Source organism: Syngnathus leptorhynchus, chromosome 15 (genome assembly GCF_054491065.1).
Source record: "Syngnathus leptorhynchus isolate UIUO chromosome 15, UIUO_Slep, whole genome shotgun sequence".
NCBI lineage: Eukaryota > Metazoa > Chordata > Actinopteri > Syngnathiformes > Syngnathidae > Syngnathus > Syngnathus leptorhynchus.
The window spans coordinates 2,924,413-2,936,337 of record NC_141209.1 but is presented as its reverse complement, the minus strand read 5'-3'; the positions used below and the strand labels follow the sequence as shown (position 1 = coordinate 2,936,337).

The 11,925-nt window shown below is 46.1% G+C and overlaps 3 protein-coding genes across 6 annotated transcripts; 1 reads left to right on the top strand and 2 right to left on the bottom strand.

Annotated features, from left to right (window-relative positions):
- Positions 1 to 89: 89 nt before the first annotated feature.
- golga5 (golgin A5) lies at positions 90 to 4,468 on the bottom strand. The gene is made up of 13 exons (XM_085931845.1): positions 4,099 to 4,468; positions 2,930 to 3,547; positions 2,651 to 2,857; positions 2,351 to 2,570; positions 2,156 to 2,279; positions 1,879 to 2,082; positions 1,638 to 1,808; positions 1,410 to 1,538; positions 1,229 to 1,327; positions 834 to 1,056; positions 656 to 755; positions 520 to 583; positions 90 to 438 (listed from the first exon to the last, which is right to left on the bottom strand). Exons 2-13 carry the CDS (start codon positions 3,537 to 3,539, stop codon positions 358 to 360), a joined length of 2,232 nt encoding a protein of 743 aa, XP_085787971.1. The 5' UTR covers positions 3,540 to 3,547; positions 4,099 to 4,468; the 3' UTR covers positions 90 to 357.
- A 198-nt stretch (positions 4,469 to 4,666) lies between these two features.
- rtf1 (RTF1 homolog, Paf1/RNA polymerase II complex component) lies at positions 4,667 to 9,773 on the bottom strand. The gene is made up of 18 exons (XM_085932252.1): positions 9,594 to 9,773; positions 8,544 to 8,654; positions 8,315 to 8,465; positions 8,045 to 8,243; positions 7,812 to 7,929; positions 7,563 to 7,674; positions 7,350 to 7,494; positions 7,092 to 7,269; positions 6,930 to 7,012; positions 6,752 to 6,839; positions 6,558 to 6,665; positions 6,396 to 6,473; positions 6,209 to 6,330; positions 6,072 to 6,129; positions 5,920 to 5,997; positions 5,737 to 5,838; positions 5,553 to 5,667; positions 4,667 to 5,473 (listed from the first exon to the last, which is right to left on the bottom strand). The coding sequence occupies exons 1-18, from the start codon at positions 9,675 to 9,677 to the stop codon at positions 5,367 to 5,369; spliced, it is 2,037 nt and encodes a 678-aa protein (XP_085788378.1). The 5' UTR covers positions 9,678 to 9,773; the 3' UTR covers positions 4,667 to 5,366.
- A 20-nt stretch (positions 9,774 to 9,793) lies between these two features.
- Positions 9,794 to 11,802, top strand: ndufaf1 (NADH:ubiquinone oxidoreductase complex assembly factor 1). Of its 4 annotated transcripts, none has more exons than XM_085932256.1 (5): positions 9,794 to 10,045; positions 10,466 to 10,978; positions 11,067 to 11,252; positions 11,331 to 11,405; positions 11,492 to 11,802. In XM_085932256.1, exons 2-5 carry the CDS (start codon positions 10,490 to 10,492, stop codon positions 11,630 to 11,632), a joined length of 891 nt encoding a protein of 296 aa, XP_085788382.1. In that variant the 5' UTR covers positions 9,794 to 10,045; positions 10,466 to 10,489; the 3' UTR covers positions 11,633 to 11,802. The 4 variants fall into 4 exon arrangements, with proteins under 4 accessions (XP_085788382.1, XP_085788381.1, XP_085788380.1 ...); XM_085932255.1 differs by having other exon boundaries at positions 10,463 to 10,978; XM_085932254.1 differs by lacking the exon at positions 9,794 to 10,045 and adding an exon at positions 10,052 to 10,252.
- Positions 11,803 to 11,925: the final 123 nt, after the last annotated feature.

The following is an 11,925-nucleotide window of genomic DNA, read 5'->3' as shown; positions in this document are numbered from 1 at the left end:
TGACGCAAAACGGTGTCATTAATTTGTCAATTACGTCTTTATCCATTTTCTATACCGATGTATCATATAAATAAAAAGCTAACACGAGATTTTGTAATATTTAGGTCATTTATTAAAATAATCTTTTTACATTGTTAAATACAATCTGTCAGAAGTCCGACAGCAGTCTGAAAGCCCTGACGCAAGACAGCTTTTATCCATTCCCGCAAAATTTTAATACCTTTCAGTAATTCTCTTCAAACGTAATGCCATTTTCAGTAGGGAAGAAATCTGCAAGTGTATATATGTGCAACAACAACAACAACAAAAATCAGATCCCGGAGCCCTATACAGTTCGGCTGCCGAGGACATTTTCACCTAGCTTCCGTCGGGATGGCTGTTGTGCATTTCCGGAGAGTATGTCAGAAGAACAATCATCACCCACAGATGCAGCACCGCCTGCAGAAATCGGTCAAAACGTTAGCACGTGGAAACTACGCCGAGTTCCTCACAATTTGAGAGAAAAGCTTAAATACTCGCCATATACAAAATGACAAAAACCCTGGCCATGGGGTAGCGCCTCAAGAAGATCCCCAGTCTGATGCTGGAATGAGAAAAAGAAAAATTATACCCAAGTGGCTTGTGGGTAATGTAGTCCAGTGTTCAGGACTTTTACCTGAAACGGTCAATGGTGCTGGCTGCTTTTTGCACTTTCCCGTACACACCAGGACTTTCTTCATTGCTGAAAAGTACCGGAATATTTCTTTGTCTGGCCCCTGAAGATAAAAAAAAAAAAAGGTTGAAGATAAAACAATTTTAATGGTCGGGGAAAACGAGCGAGCGCAACAGATTACCCGGCCCCTCGACGCCACTCATGTTGATAGCGGCCCCCCCGGTGGCCGGACCGCCCTGCGTGTTTTTGAGCTGCTGCTCCAGGCGCTCGAGCTGGAAGACAAGCGAGCTTTTCTCCGTGCCCAGAGCCTCAAGCATGGTCTGCTTCTGGATCAGCGTTTCAGTCAACTGGTGCAGACGGTTCTCCAGCTCCGTTTGGCTGCTGCTCAGCGTCTTGTTGGTCAACTGGAAGGAAAGAAATGAAGGATGCACAAATCCGTGCAATCAAAATTGGGTTGTTTTTTTTGTTTGTTTTACCATTCAAAAAAGAAATGAATAAAACTAATGATGACCTAACATCTTTTTGTGAAAAAAAATAAAATAAATTGCACCGTGACTGACATGTGGTCAGACCGACCTGATTCCTGAGTTTCTGAATTTCATCTTCTCTGTCCTTGACTCGGCTCTGCAGGGTACTTTTGGCACGTTTCTGCTCCTCCTCCACATATTGTAGCTCCTGCGAACAACACGAAGAGTTTGACAAAAACCCCAAAGGCGCCATTTTGAGACAACATTGTGTCCTCAACCCCTTTTCCCACCTGCTTGTGCCGCTCCACCTCAGCTTCCAGCTCCTGTTTGATGCGGTTCAGCGCCGCCTGCGCCTCCTCAGACTGCGCCGCCTGCTGTCGCCACGTTTCCGCCTCGGCGAGGGACTGACTTTCCAGATCCTGCGCGTCGAAACCACACATCAAGTTCCCCGGAAGAGGAGTGAATCACACCCGACTAGATTTGGCTGATAGAACATTGTAACTCCTTTCTCCTCTCACCTGTAATTCAGTCCGGAGCGAGTGCACTTGGCCTTGAAGGTTCTGGATCTCCTCCTTCTGCATTTCCTTGTCATGGCGGAGCTCTTCTATTTCCAGTGTTGACGCGCCGCTCCCGTCCAGCGAGTCTAAACCGGAGCCCTCTTTCAGGCTGCTGATCAGTTTCTCTTTGGACTTGACATGAAACATACATCCGTATGAATGAGTGGTCCTCGACAATATTTTTCTTTTGCCAGGTGGTTACTTGTAGGATGCGCGAGGCCTTCTGCTTGTAGTCCTGCAGCTCGTGCTTGGCGGCCTCGGCGGCGCTCTTGGCGCTCCTCAGCTGCTGCTGGAGGTTGTCCACGCTGAGCTTCTCATCCGCGGCGCGCTTCTCCGCCGCGGTCAATGCCTCGGCCAGGCTCTGCCGCTCCGACTCCAACCGTGACTGACGGGCGGTGTGTTCGCTCTAAACAAACAAATCGGGAATATTTCATTGGCAAAAGGTTGTTCGATCAAACAAATGGATGAAAAAGCATCACCTGCATTTGTCGAAAATGGTCTTGTTCCCTCCTGACGGCCTGCTCGGCCTCTCGCAGCCTTTCGTGCATGCTCTCCAGAGCCTGTGAGTGCATGCTGCTGCCTTCCGTGTGGTCCTCCAAGATCCTACACACCACAACGGCGTCCTAGGCACTTCTCTTGTCGAAATGCACCTGAGCAAAAAGGAAAGCTCGTACCTGGTCTTTTCCTTTTGAGCCTCGTCCAGCGCCACGCTGCGGCTACTCAGCAGCTGGTCGGCCTCTTCCAGTCGGACCTTAAGCACGGCCAGCTGTCCGTCTTTGGCGGCCAGCGCCTCGTTTAAGTCATCCACCTGTGAGCGCAGGCCCCGCAGCGCGCGGTCGCTCTGAGACTGCTCGGCGTTACGTTTGTCAACCCGCAGCCGGGCGTTGTTCAGTTCTGCGTAAGTGACGACAGGGGTCAGTAATCGGATTCACCTTTTGATTCATACGTCTTCATTCGATAAAAATGAGTGCCACCTTCTTGCATGTCTTTTGATCGTTGGATGACCGACGCCATCTCCTGATTAAGTGAGGCCACCTCACTACGCAGGAGTTGGTTCTCCAGACGCAGGCTGGACAGAACCTGGCCCTGCGGCTCCTCCGGGGGACCGCATGACTCCGGTCGGCCGGACTCCTGAGGGGCAGGCAAGCCCGAGTTGCCAGTCTCAGCTGAGTCAGGACTGGCTGAGATGACAAAAAAAAAAGTCATGTCAAATTGTTCACCCTTATTTGATTCCTATCAAATGCGTGCCTCACCTTGGCTTTGCTCTTTCGTTGAGCTCTCCTCTGACTGACTCTCCTCTGACCCTTTCATGCTGTGAGCGGAGAGAGAGCCAAGGCTGGACGCCCGGGACACGTCATGCGTCGATAAATCGCCAGCAGGAGGTGTCGGAGTCGAGCTGTTGGCCTCTGTGACCATCGCTTTAACGCCGGCATCTCTCTTAGAATCGTGCCGGGTACTAACTGGCGGGTCAGAGCTGTTCAAAAAGTCAAAGAGCACATCATCATCCACGTCAGGTGCACTCTTTTTGCGCTTCACAAAGCCAGAGGATGAAGACGAGGCAGAGTGGGGGGCCTTGGACGTTTTCCCCGATGCTTGCTTGTTGACCGAAATGATCGGAGCAGACGCAGCTTTCTTAATGTTGTCCGCCGCTGACGAGATGAAGCTTGACGCATATTGAGAAACAGCGCTGGTCTCCGATTGGACTGCGCTGTATTCAGGATGGACGGCCGCGCCGCCTTCATCGTAGTACGAGGCAAGGGACGATGTTTTGCTTTGACTTTTGTTCAAGGCGCTGGCAGCCCCCTGGTCGACTTGATTCAGGAAGCTTTCTGCTTTGCCGGCAAACTCGGCAAACCAGGACATTCTAATTGCTGATGGTAAAGACAAAGTAAATGCCACCATGAGAAGGACAGATTTTTCACTGAAATTATTATTTATTTAAAAACATATTTTATATTTACACCATAGTATGATGCCATAACATTCTCTGGACATTGAAACTATCGCAACTGCATTGTTCTGGTTGTCTTAAGAAATTTAGCATCCGCATCCAAGGATGCTTTTTGCAAAAAGGCTAGGTAGCACAGCATTATCTTATGGTATTTGCTGGGTAAACTCGACTATGCTCCGAGATGGAGGCACACCCCAAACCACGTAATCTTTTGGAATGACATTAATTAGGATGCCTTGCAGAGAAACCACTGTCTGTCAATAAGAGTTGTTGGGTGAAAACTACCTAGCAAAGCCAAAACAGGCAGTTTGAGACTCTGACAATGGTGTAGTTACTTCAATTTGTACAAATTTTGTTTTGGTTTTAATCCCACAATGGGGTGATTATAATAATAAACCAAAAGTTGCCCTTAATACCGAGTTTTTCTAATGCTAAGAGATTGAGCTGCCGAGTTCAAGCTACGTTACTTACCCTTTAAAACGAGCCCCAATGTCCAAAAATGTCTCCTGCTACCTTGTTATCTGCGAGATTGAATTGCTGAACAAGCTAACGTAATGTCGTTTGGGTAAAAATAAGCAAATGACATCGTATGATAACAAAAATCGACAAAATAACAAATCTCCCATACGTGGACCAGGAAGCAAACTCCAAGGACCCCACAACAAACAAGGGTAGCTACAAAATTGCCTGATCATAATAAGAGAGCGAATTTTTAACAAGATTTACAGCGGAATATCGTTCGAATAGAATCTTAAAGTCTGATGCAATGTAAGAAAAAAGACCATTAGACGGAAAGAAAAAATAATAAGCAAAGAGCTCCTCTCAGTTGACATGAAAGTTAGCAACTGGAAAGACCCCAAACGTGTGGCCAAAACAATGCCGGATTCTTTTTAAACTAGTTTTACAAGTCAAAACACATAGAAGTCATCAATCATATTTGTGGAAACAGTAAATAAAGAATGTTTATTATGTGTTTCACATAAAATTTCCCGGTTGAGCATAGCAAAGTTTGAACACGGTAGAAAAGAAATGAGCAAAATTATGAAACAGTGCCTCTTTTATTTTTTCCTCCTCAACTCACTCCAAAATGCATATTTACATGGCATGCCACAACAATACAGGAACCAACTATTGACAATCAATAACAAATAGAATCTGCTCTGGGAGTTAAGGACAAGGGTGTTTTTGTCTTGTTTTCTTAATCCTTTAACGTAACCTACCATATACAAGAGGAATGAAGCAACATTCATTGAAAAAACAAACAAACAAAAACAACAAAAAACCTAAATTTCTTTTCAACTTCTGGCCAATTTCAAAGCATTTACAAAGTGACATCATGGCAGAATGTCCCCGAAAGTACCCGCTCCATCAAAATTTGGGGAGATACTTGACAAACATGGACGGGGCATTGTGAGAGGTTTTTTTTGTTTTTGTTTTTTGTTTTAAACTGCTGGTCAAGACTTAAGTGTCCAGTAACGTCAAACAACAAAGTGGTAATTAGTGTATTCCAGCGCCATTGAGTTCTCCTGGAAAACAGGGGGAGACAAAAAAAAAAACCCTCAGAGGATAAACCGTTTAAAAAATAAACATTGCAAAAAAAAAAGACAGAATAACATGTCTGGATCAGTTTCCTCTGATAAAAAGTCTTTTGTCACACACACACACACTCACTCGCACAGATCCGATGAACTCACACACACGCTCTTTCACAGCCTGTTCCTCATGCAGTGCAGTGATCTTCAGATGAGCCCCCTCCTCTTCTTGTAGTCCTCCAGGTTGAGCGATCGCCGGGGGGCGCCGTCTTTTACCGGGAGCGCGTTGGAACTCACCGACAGAGAATTTGCTTCTGGAGTAAGGGTCAGTCAATGTTAGTATTGTAGCAATTAGCAAAGTATTTTTTTATTTTTTTATTTACAACCACTGACCTGCATTAGGGACTTGAAGGTCAATTTTTACATCAAAATCATGAACTTTGAATAAATCTTCGGAGAGGTCTGTGTTTGGCTTGGTTACGTCTTTCTCCTTTGGGTCCATTGGCCCCTGTAGTGAACAGCGTGTTATAAATGTGAAGAAAAAAAAAAAAAAAAAAAAAAAGACTAGGTGTCAGGCCTGTTTGTTCTTCTCAAGAGGAGAAGGGTCCGGCGTGGATCCGGAGCCATACTTCTGGTTCAGGTGAGCCAGAATGGCGGCGTGCACCGACGGGTCTCTGGCCTATGAGAACCACACGAGCACAAATGTAAATATGGAATTGGATATTCCAGCCGCAGTGTCGCATCAGCAAAGAAGCCTTACGTTGGACACCATGGTGGGTTTGCACTGTCTCCGAGTGAACGGGTCCATTTGCTGGTTTCTGGCATTTTGTCCCTCAGCCTGTAAGAACACACTTGAAATGATGCCGCTCTGTTGCTGGAACACATTTTCTCCTACGCGACGAGGTCACCTACCACCAGAGCTTTTTCTGATTCCACAATGTTCCAGCTTCTGTTCCTCTGATTAATGTAGCTGCAGCATCAAAATACACAACGGTGTCAAATATGCAGAGAAAGCAGCAAGATGAACAAATATGCAAAAGTCTTCAGACCTGATGGCGGAGATGTTCTTGGTTCTCTGCCTGTCCAGCGCCTCTGCTCGCTCCTCCAGTTCATTCAACTCATCCTGGATGACCTTCACTTTGTCACCATCACCGCTTTCTTCCGCCATGGCCTTCAGGGAAAAAAATAAAATAAATTATTGAGTCATTTGAGTCGCATGTCATGTGACTTTTTTACCTTATCTTTAAGCAACTGAGTTTTCTTCATGGCGTAGTTCGGTGGCGCTTTTCGGAATCTGTCCTTCTCTTTGACGATCTGCAGCAAAAGAGCGATGATGGTTTTAGTCGACTTGAAATCGATCGAGGGAATGGGGGGGGGGGGGGGGGGGGGGAGACTGACATCTTCTATGTCTTTGTCGTTGAACTTGTAATTCATGGCTTCTTTGATGGTCTGCTCCTTTTTGGTGATCTCGTCCAGTGTGGGCACTTGCATGCCGGCCATAATCATCTGCATACAAAGCGGACGGAGCGTGAATGAAGCGGCGGTGGCAACGGGGAGGGGGGGGGAAATCGATTACACGGCCATCCGCTCACCGCCTCTTTCCATTTCATGAACTCGTTCTCTGTAAACTCCTGATTGGACACAAACTCCAGGCGGAAGACTCTCATGTCGCCGCCGTGCCTGAGGAACACAATGGCAGGATGATATTAAAACCAAATACAGGTTGAACAATTAAAACGGAATTTCGCATCGGCATCATGCTTTACCTACCTTAATTGCAATCCTTTGTTGGTCCGCGTCGTGCCCAGTTGGTAAACTTTTGCCGTCTCCACCACGTCCGTAATTTCAGCGACCTTGTATGAAAAGTACATCAGAATTCTGCCAAAATTTGCGTGACAAGAACTGACGTTTTTTTTGGGGGGGGGGTTTTACCCTGTAGACTGGTTTACTGCTGCTGTTCCCGATGCCGATCCTGACGAAGCAGCCGGTGACGGTTTTGGCAAAGAAGGGCATGTGGCACCAGCGCTCCAGCTTGTGTCGTGACAGGCGGATCCGGTTGAGCTCATCGGGCAGAGACACGGGTTGCGATTTGGGCGGCGTTTCTTCTTTTCTGTCAAATAAAGTCGAGTCGTGCTGAGTCGCCACGCAAAGAGGAATTTGCTCGGCAGGGTGGTCCGGAGTTCAACTCACTCGTCGTCGTCGTCGAAGGAGGACGAGCGTGAACTCCTGTCGCTCTTGACGGATGACTTGTCGTCATCTTCCTCTTCTTCCTCCTCTTCGTCGTCCGAGTACACCTCGCTGGTCTTCAGGGGCTCGCGCTTGGCCAAGAGTTCTGCTGCTCGGTGAAACAAAATAAATTACACCCCCCCAAAAAAAATCTGCGGACAGAGAGTTGCCACGGACCTGTTTTGGTTTTCTTCTTTTCTCGCTCGGCTTTCAGCTCTTCCATGGCCTGAGACTTTTTGTCGAGTTTCTCGTCGCGCTTGGATCGCCGTTCCTTGTTATGTGACATCACCTACGGACGTCAAGCAGACGGAACATGAGCGCTTCAAAACTTGGTGCTTATCATCCATAACGCCGCTTAACACATTAGGGTCAAATTCAAGTTCAGGATCGGCCATAAATGGAAAAGCACTTTGGTTGGGTCCTCACCACTTGTGTGTCTGGAACCTGAGATAGCTTGCGTTTTTCCTGCTCTTCTTCGTGCTTCTTCTTCTTCTCCTCTTTCTCCTTCTTCTTTGCCGTCTTCAGCTTCTTCTTGATTTCAAAGCTTTTCGAAACACGTCAAGTAAGCATGATGTCACATATGCACGATTTATTTTTATTTTTTTTAAAAACATGCAGTGACATAAAATCAACCGGAAAAACAAGACAGGGCATCTCACCGTCTCTTGAGGACCTCTCTCTTCTCGATCCTGTTGAAGAGCTCCTGCTCGCGCTCCTTCTCCGTCATCTGCTCCAACCGCGCTCTGTCCTCAGCGTCGCCCATCAGGTCGTCGTCGTAGCCGTCCCGGAAAACGTCGTCCTCTGACGAGTCCGAGTCGGAGCTGGAAGAGCTGTTGCTGTCTGAGTCGGACACCTCGCCTGAGAGAGACGTCGATCATTCGATCATATTTAAGTCAATGAGTAGTTAAAACGTTTTAAATCTTACATACCCTCCTCCGGCGCAGAGCTTTCGCCTGAGCTGTCTCCATTTGAGCTTCCCGACGCTGTCGCCTTATGAAGCTTCTTCTTGCTGGCATTCTTTTTCTCATGACCTTTGCCTTGTTTTACCTTCTTTTTGCCTTTGGTGCCCCCAACGGTCCACTAGACCAAAGCAATAGAATAACCCTTTCACGTCCAGAGCTATCCATTGTCACGCCAAACAAACGTGGGTTGCCCTACCTCATCATCGCTGTCTGACGTCTCTGAATCAGTAGAGGCTGTCGGTTTGCTCATCGGCTCCTCCTGCTCGCCAGAATCCACCCGTTTCCTCTTTGCCAATGACAGCAGCTCCTGAGAGGGAGAATAGTGAGGATGGGTAAGGAGTAAATTACAATTATAACCAAGGGCAGGGCGCTGTGCTAAAGAATTTTGCTTTTTTACCCACTGGTACAAAAAAGTGCTGTATAAATATGGTTTATTTGAGTTTTGCTACATGCACAACATTGTGGTACATGTTATTTTCTACCTGCTCTATAAATAAGAGTGGAATTGAATGGCCTGACTTGCCCTAACCAAAATCATTTGGAACTTGGAAGTTTACGACTTACTTGAGACTTGCACAAGTGTGACTTGATCCCATCTCCCATCAGGGGTATCGAATAAATGTTCAAATTGCTCTCCATCATTGCTATTTATTCCAACAGGCTGACAAATACAAAAAACGGAGCCATTGCTGCAAACGGTGCTGTGACAGATTACGACTCGATCAACTCGCTCACTCTTGTTTGACAACAACGCACCAAAATAGCACGTCGGTGACGTCACCGGGGCGATAAGGTTTGCTATTTAAGACGAAGCGCCGCCATCAGCAGCACCAGTCGTAGTAGCAGAAAACATCACGGCGGACATGTCATAGTCAAGCCAGTTCGCTCATAATATTTAGACAGGCCAGATAAACATGCAATTAAACTAAATACCACACTAAAAATATTGACATTATTAGCAGTCCGGTGCAGCCGCTTAAAATTTCACCTTAGCGTTAGCATTACGGAGCTAGCACTGTTCTTCTGTTGACATGCACAGTCTATTTGTTCTAATGTGGACAAAGTGAGGGAAACTTGTCAAAAAAACAATTGAGTTGACTTTGTGGCGCCATGGTAGACGAATTTTCACAAGATGAGCCTACTTTCGGTCCTCCCCTCTTCCCAGAGCGAGGCCAAAATGAGCTAACTACTTAGCATACATTGTTTTGCCGTGACCAAAGTGTTGACAACTTGCAAGGCGCGTCACCTGATCTAAATTGTCGTCGCTGGCGCTGTCTTCAGAGTCCGAGTCGATAACGACACGACCTTTCCGCTTCTTGACGTTCACCATGGTTACGCCGTGTAATGTGGGCCAAGCTAAGCTGCTAAAACCACCACTACCGCGGTGGATTCGCCTTATGTTACTTTCGAGGGGGGGGGCAATAAGCAGGCGCCATCGGGCATGCGCGCCAATGGGACGTCACAGTTATCGCGAGAATGGAGTTTTGCACGTTTTGCGTGACCTAATTCCGAACACAAATCTTTCCCCCGCGCATGTCGTCCACATAAGCGTTTACCAATGTAGCCCAACATCAGAAAAATAACTATAATTTTTTAAAGTGTATTAGGTCGTTAATTTGATGAATTTATGTCCTGAATAAGCCATATACATGGACGCAGGAACTCTTGCCTTTGATGAATGCATCCTTCCGGACACAAGTAGGTGGTGCACACAAGTTGTCATTCTATCGAAGTCACCGAACCTTTTCATCGTCCCTTTTGAATTTCACGAGCTTTATTTGTTCGTTTTAAATTATCCGGTATTTATATAATTTGAGGAATGGCTCATGGACGTACAAAAATGATTTAAAATAATCAAAAGACAACCTGACACGCGTAATCCTGTGTTATACAAGCTTCAGAATGGTCAGTACAATATAATGTCAAATCGGAACAAATATTGTAAGCTAGTCATCATGTTTATATATGACGGAATTTTTATTGGATCAATTTGTTCATGTAAAATTTCCTTATTTTTCAGTGCAGCAATTTTACATTTGTCAAACTTTCGAGAATATTTGCATGCTATGTATATGTATGCTATTGCACCCTCAACTTATTTGTTTCTCTTCCCAGCAGTAAACTGTCCACATCGCTAACACAATGTCAATCATCCTTCGACCTCCTTCGATGAGGCTCCTGAGATGCCTTCACCATCAGCACCATTTCTGTCCCTTGCTCAGCCGAAGCGTCACCCAGGGCGAGTACAGGCGGCCTGGCAAGCCCAGAGACAACAAGCTTCCATGGCAGAAGATCGACTTCAGCTTCTCAAAAGGCTTGGACGGCATCCGCAAGCACTTGACGCTGCTGAAAAGGGAATTCTTTGAACGCTTTGTCGGCCCCGAGGGGAAGCCCATTTTGGAACACATGCTGGAGCAGAATCGGGTAGTTTGGGAGTTCCGGGGGCCTGAGAGTCTGAAACAGTGGACGGTGTCGTCGGATCGTGAGATAGGAGGTCAGAGTGAGGTCTACTTGAAGCTAGGGAGAAACAATACCACTTGTTTTCTATATGGGACGCTGAGATCGACGCCCCCAAGGGACGGAGAGACGCGCTACAGCGGCTACTGCAGCATGCGCTCCAAGCAGCCACTGGTTAGCGCCTTTTGTTTTTCCTACTTTGTGCAAAACTAGAAAGTGTCATTATTAGTATTCTGCACTTACATCTCCAACCTCCCCTAAGGCGGCGTTTGACCGAAAAAAGCATCACGACTGGAGTAGCTTCAACACTCTTCATCTGCGTGTGCGCGGCGATGGCCGGCCTTGGATGATCAACATCGGTACCGAGACATACTTCTCTCACCAGAAAGACGACATTTATAACTACTTCCTGTACACCCGAGGAGGCCCCTACTGGCAGGAAGTTAAGGTAGGTGATGGCTGGAAATATAAGCAATAGCTCAGATGTCATTTGTAGTATTAAAAAAAAATGTATCTTTCGTTGCAGATTCCCTTTTCCAAGTTTTTCCTCACACATCGTGGAAGAATTCAGGATGATCAGCATCCTCTCTGGCTGGACAAGGTATTCGTTACTATTTATCACAATAGATCACAGTCATGACCAATATGAACATACTATGTGGTAAAAACATTTCTCTTGTCGTATAGATTAACACGATAGGATTTACCCTGGGAGACAAAGCGGACGGTCCCTTCCAGCTGGAGATCGACTACATTGGCGTCAGCAAAGACTATGCGCACACCGAGGAGTTTGCCTACGAGCTGTATAAGAGGAATCCGAACGTTTGACACCACACGCCTCGATTGTTATTCAGTTACGTTTTCAGGATGGTGACTTGGCACTGGAGACATGTCACTGAAAATGCTTTAATATATTTATTGTTGTCAACTGAAATCCAGATGTCATGGATTGTATTTGTCCATTTGATCTTTCAACAGTAATAAAATAATGTCTTGACTTTCAGGCTGATATGTCCTTGTTGAATACTTTTGAAAATTGATTGAATACTATTGTAAAATAGTACTGTTAATGTCTGTCATGTTCATACGCCTATTTACAATAATTACACTTATATTTGAAA

Bases quoted from the DNA above. Each gene is read 5' to 3' on its own strand.
- ndufaf1 (XM_085932256.1), top strand. From the start codon at position 10,490: ATGTCAATCATCCTTCGACCTCCTTCGATGAGGCTCCTGAGATGCCTT. The intron at 11,253-11,330 runs GTAGGTGATGGC...CTTTCGTTGCAG, and splicing joins CCTACTGGCAGGAAGTTAAG to ATTCCCTTTTCCAAGTTTTT. The intron at 11,406-11,491 runs GTATTCGTTACT...CTTGTCGTATAG, and splicing joins ATCCTCTCTGGCTGGACAAG to ATTAACACGATAGGATTTAC.
- rtf1 (XM_085932252.1), bottom strand. From the start codon at position 9,677: ATGGTGAACGTCAAGAAGCGGAAAGGTCGTGTCGTTATCGACTCGGAC. The intron at 8,466-8,543 runs GTAGGGCAACCC...GCTTTGGTCTAG, and splicing joins CGTCAGACAGCGATGATGAG to TGGACCGTTGGGGGCACCAA. The intron at 7,013-7,091 runs GTAAAACCCCCC...TTTTCATACAAG, and splicing joins GCAGTAAACCAGTCTACAGG to GTCGCTGAAATTACGGACGT.
- golga5 (XM_085931845.1), bottom strand. From the start codon at position 3,539: ATGTCCTGGTTTGCCGAGTTTGCCGGCAAAGCAGAAAGCTTCCTGAAT. The intron at 2,571-2,650 runs GTGGCACTCATT...TCACTTACGCAG, and splicing joins ATCAAAAGACATGCAAGAAG to AACTGAACAACGCCCGGCTG. The intron at 1,539-1,637 runs GTGAGAGGAGAA...TTCGACGCGCAG, and splicing joins CGCTCCGGACTGAATTACAG to GATCTGGAAAGTCAGTCCCT.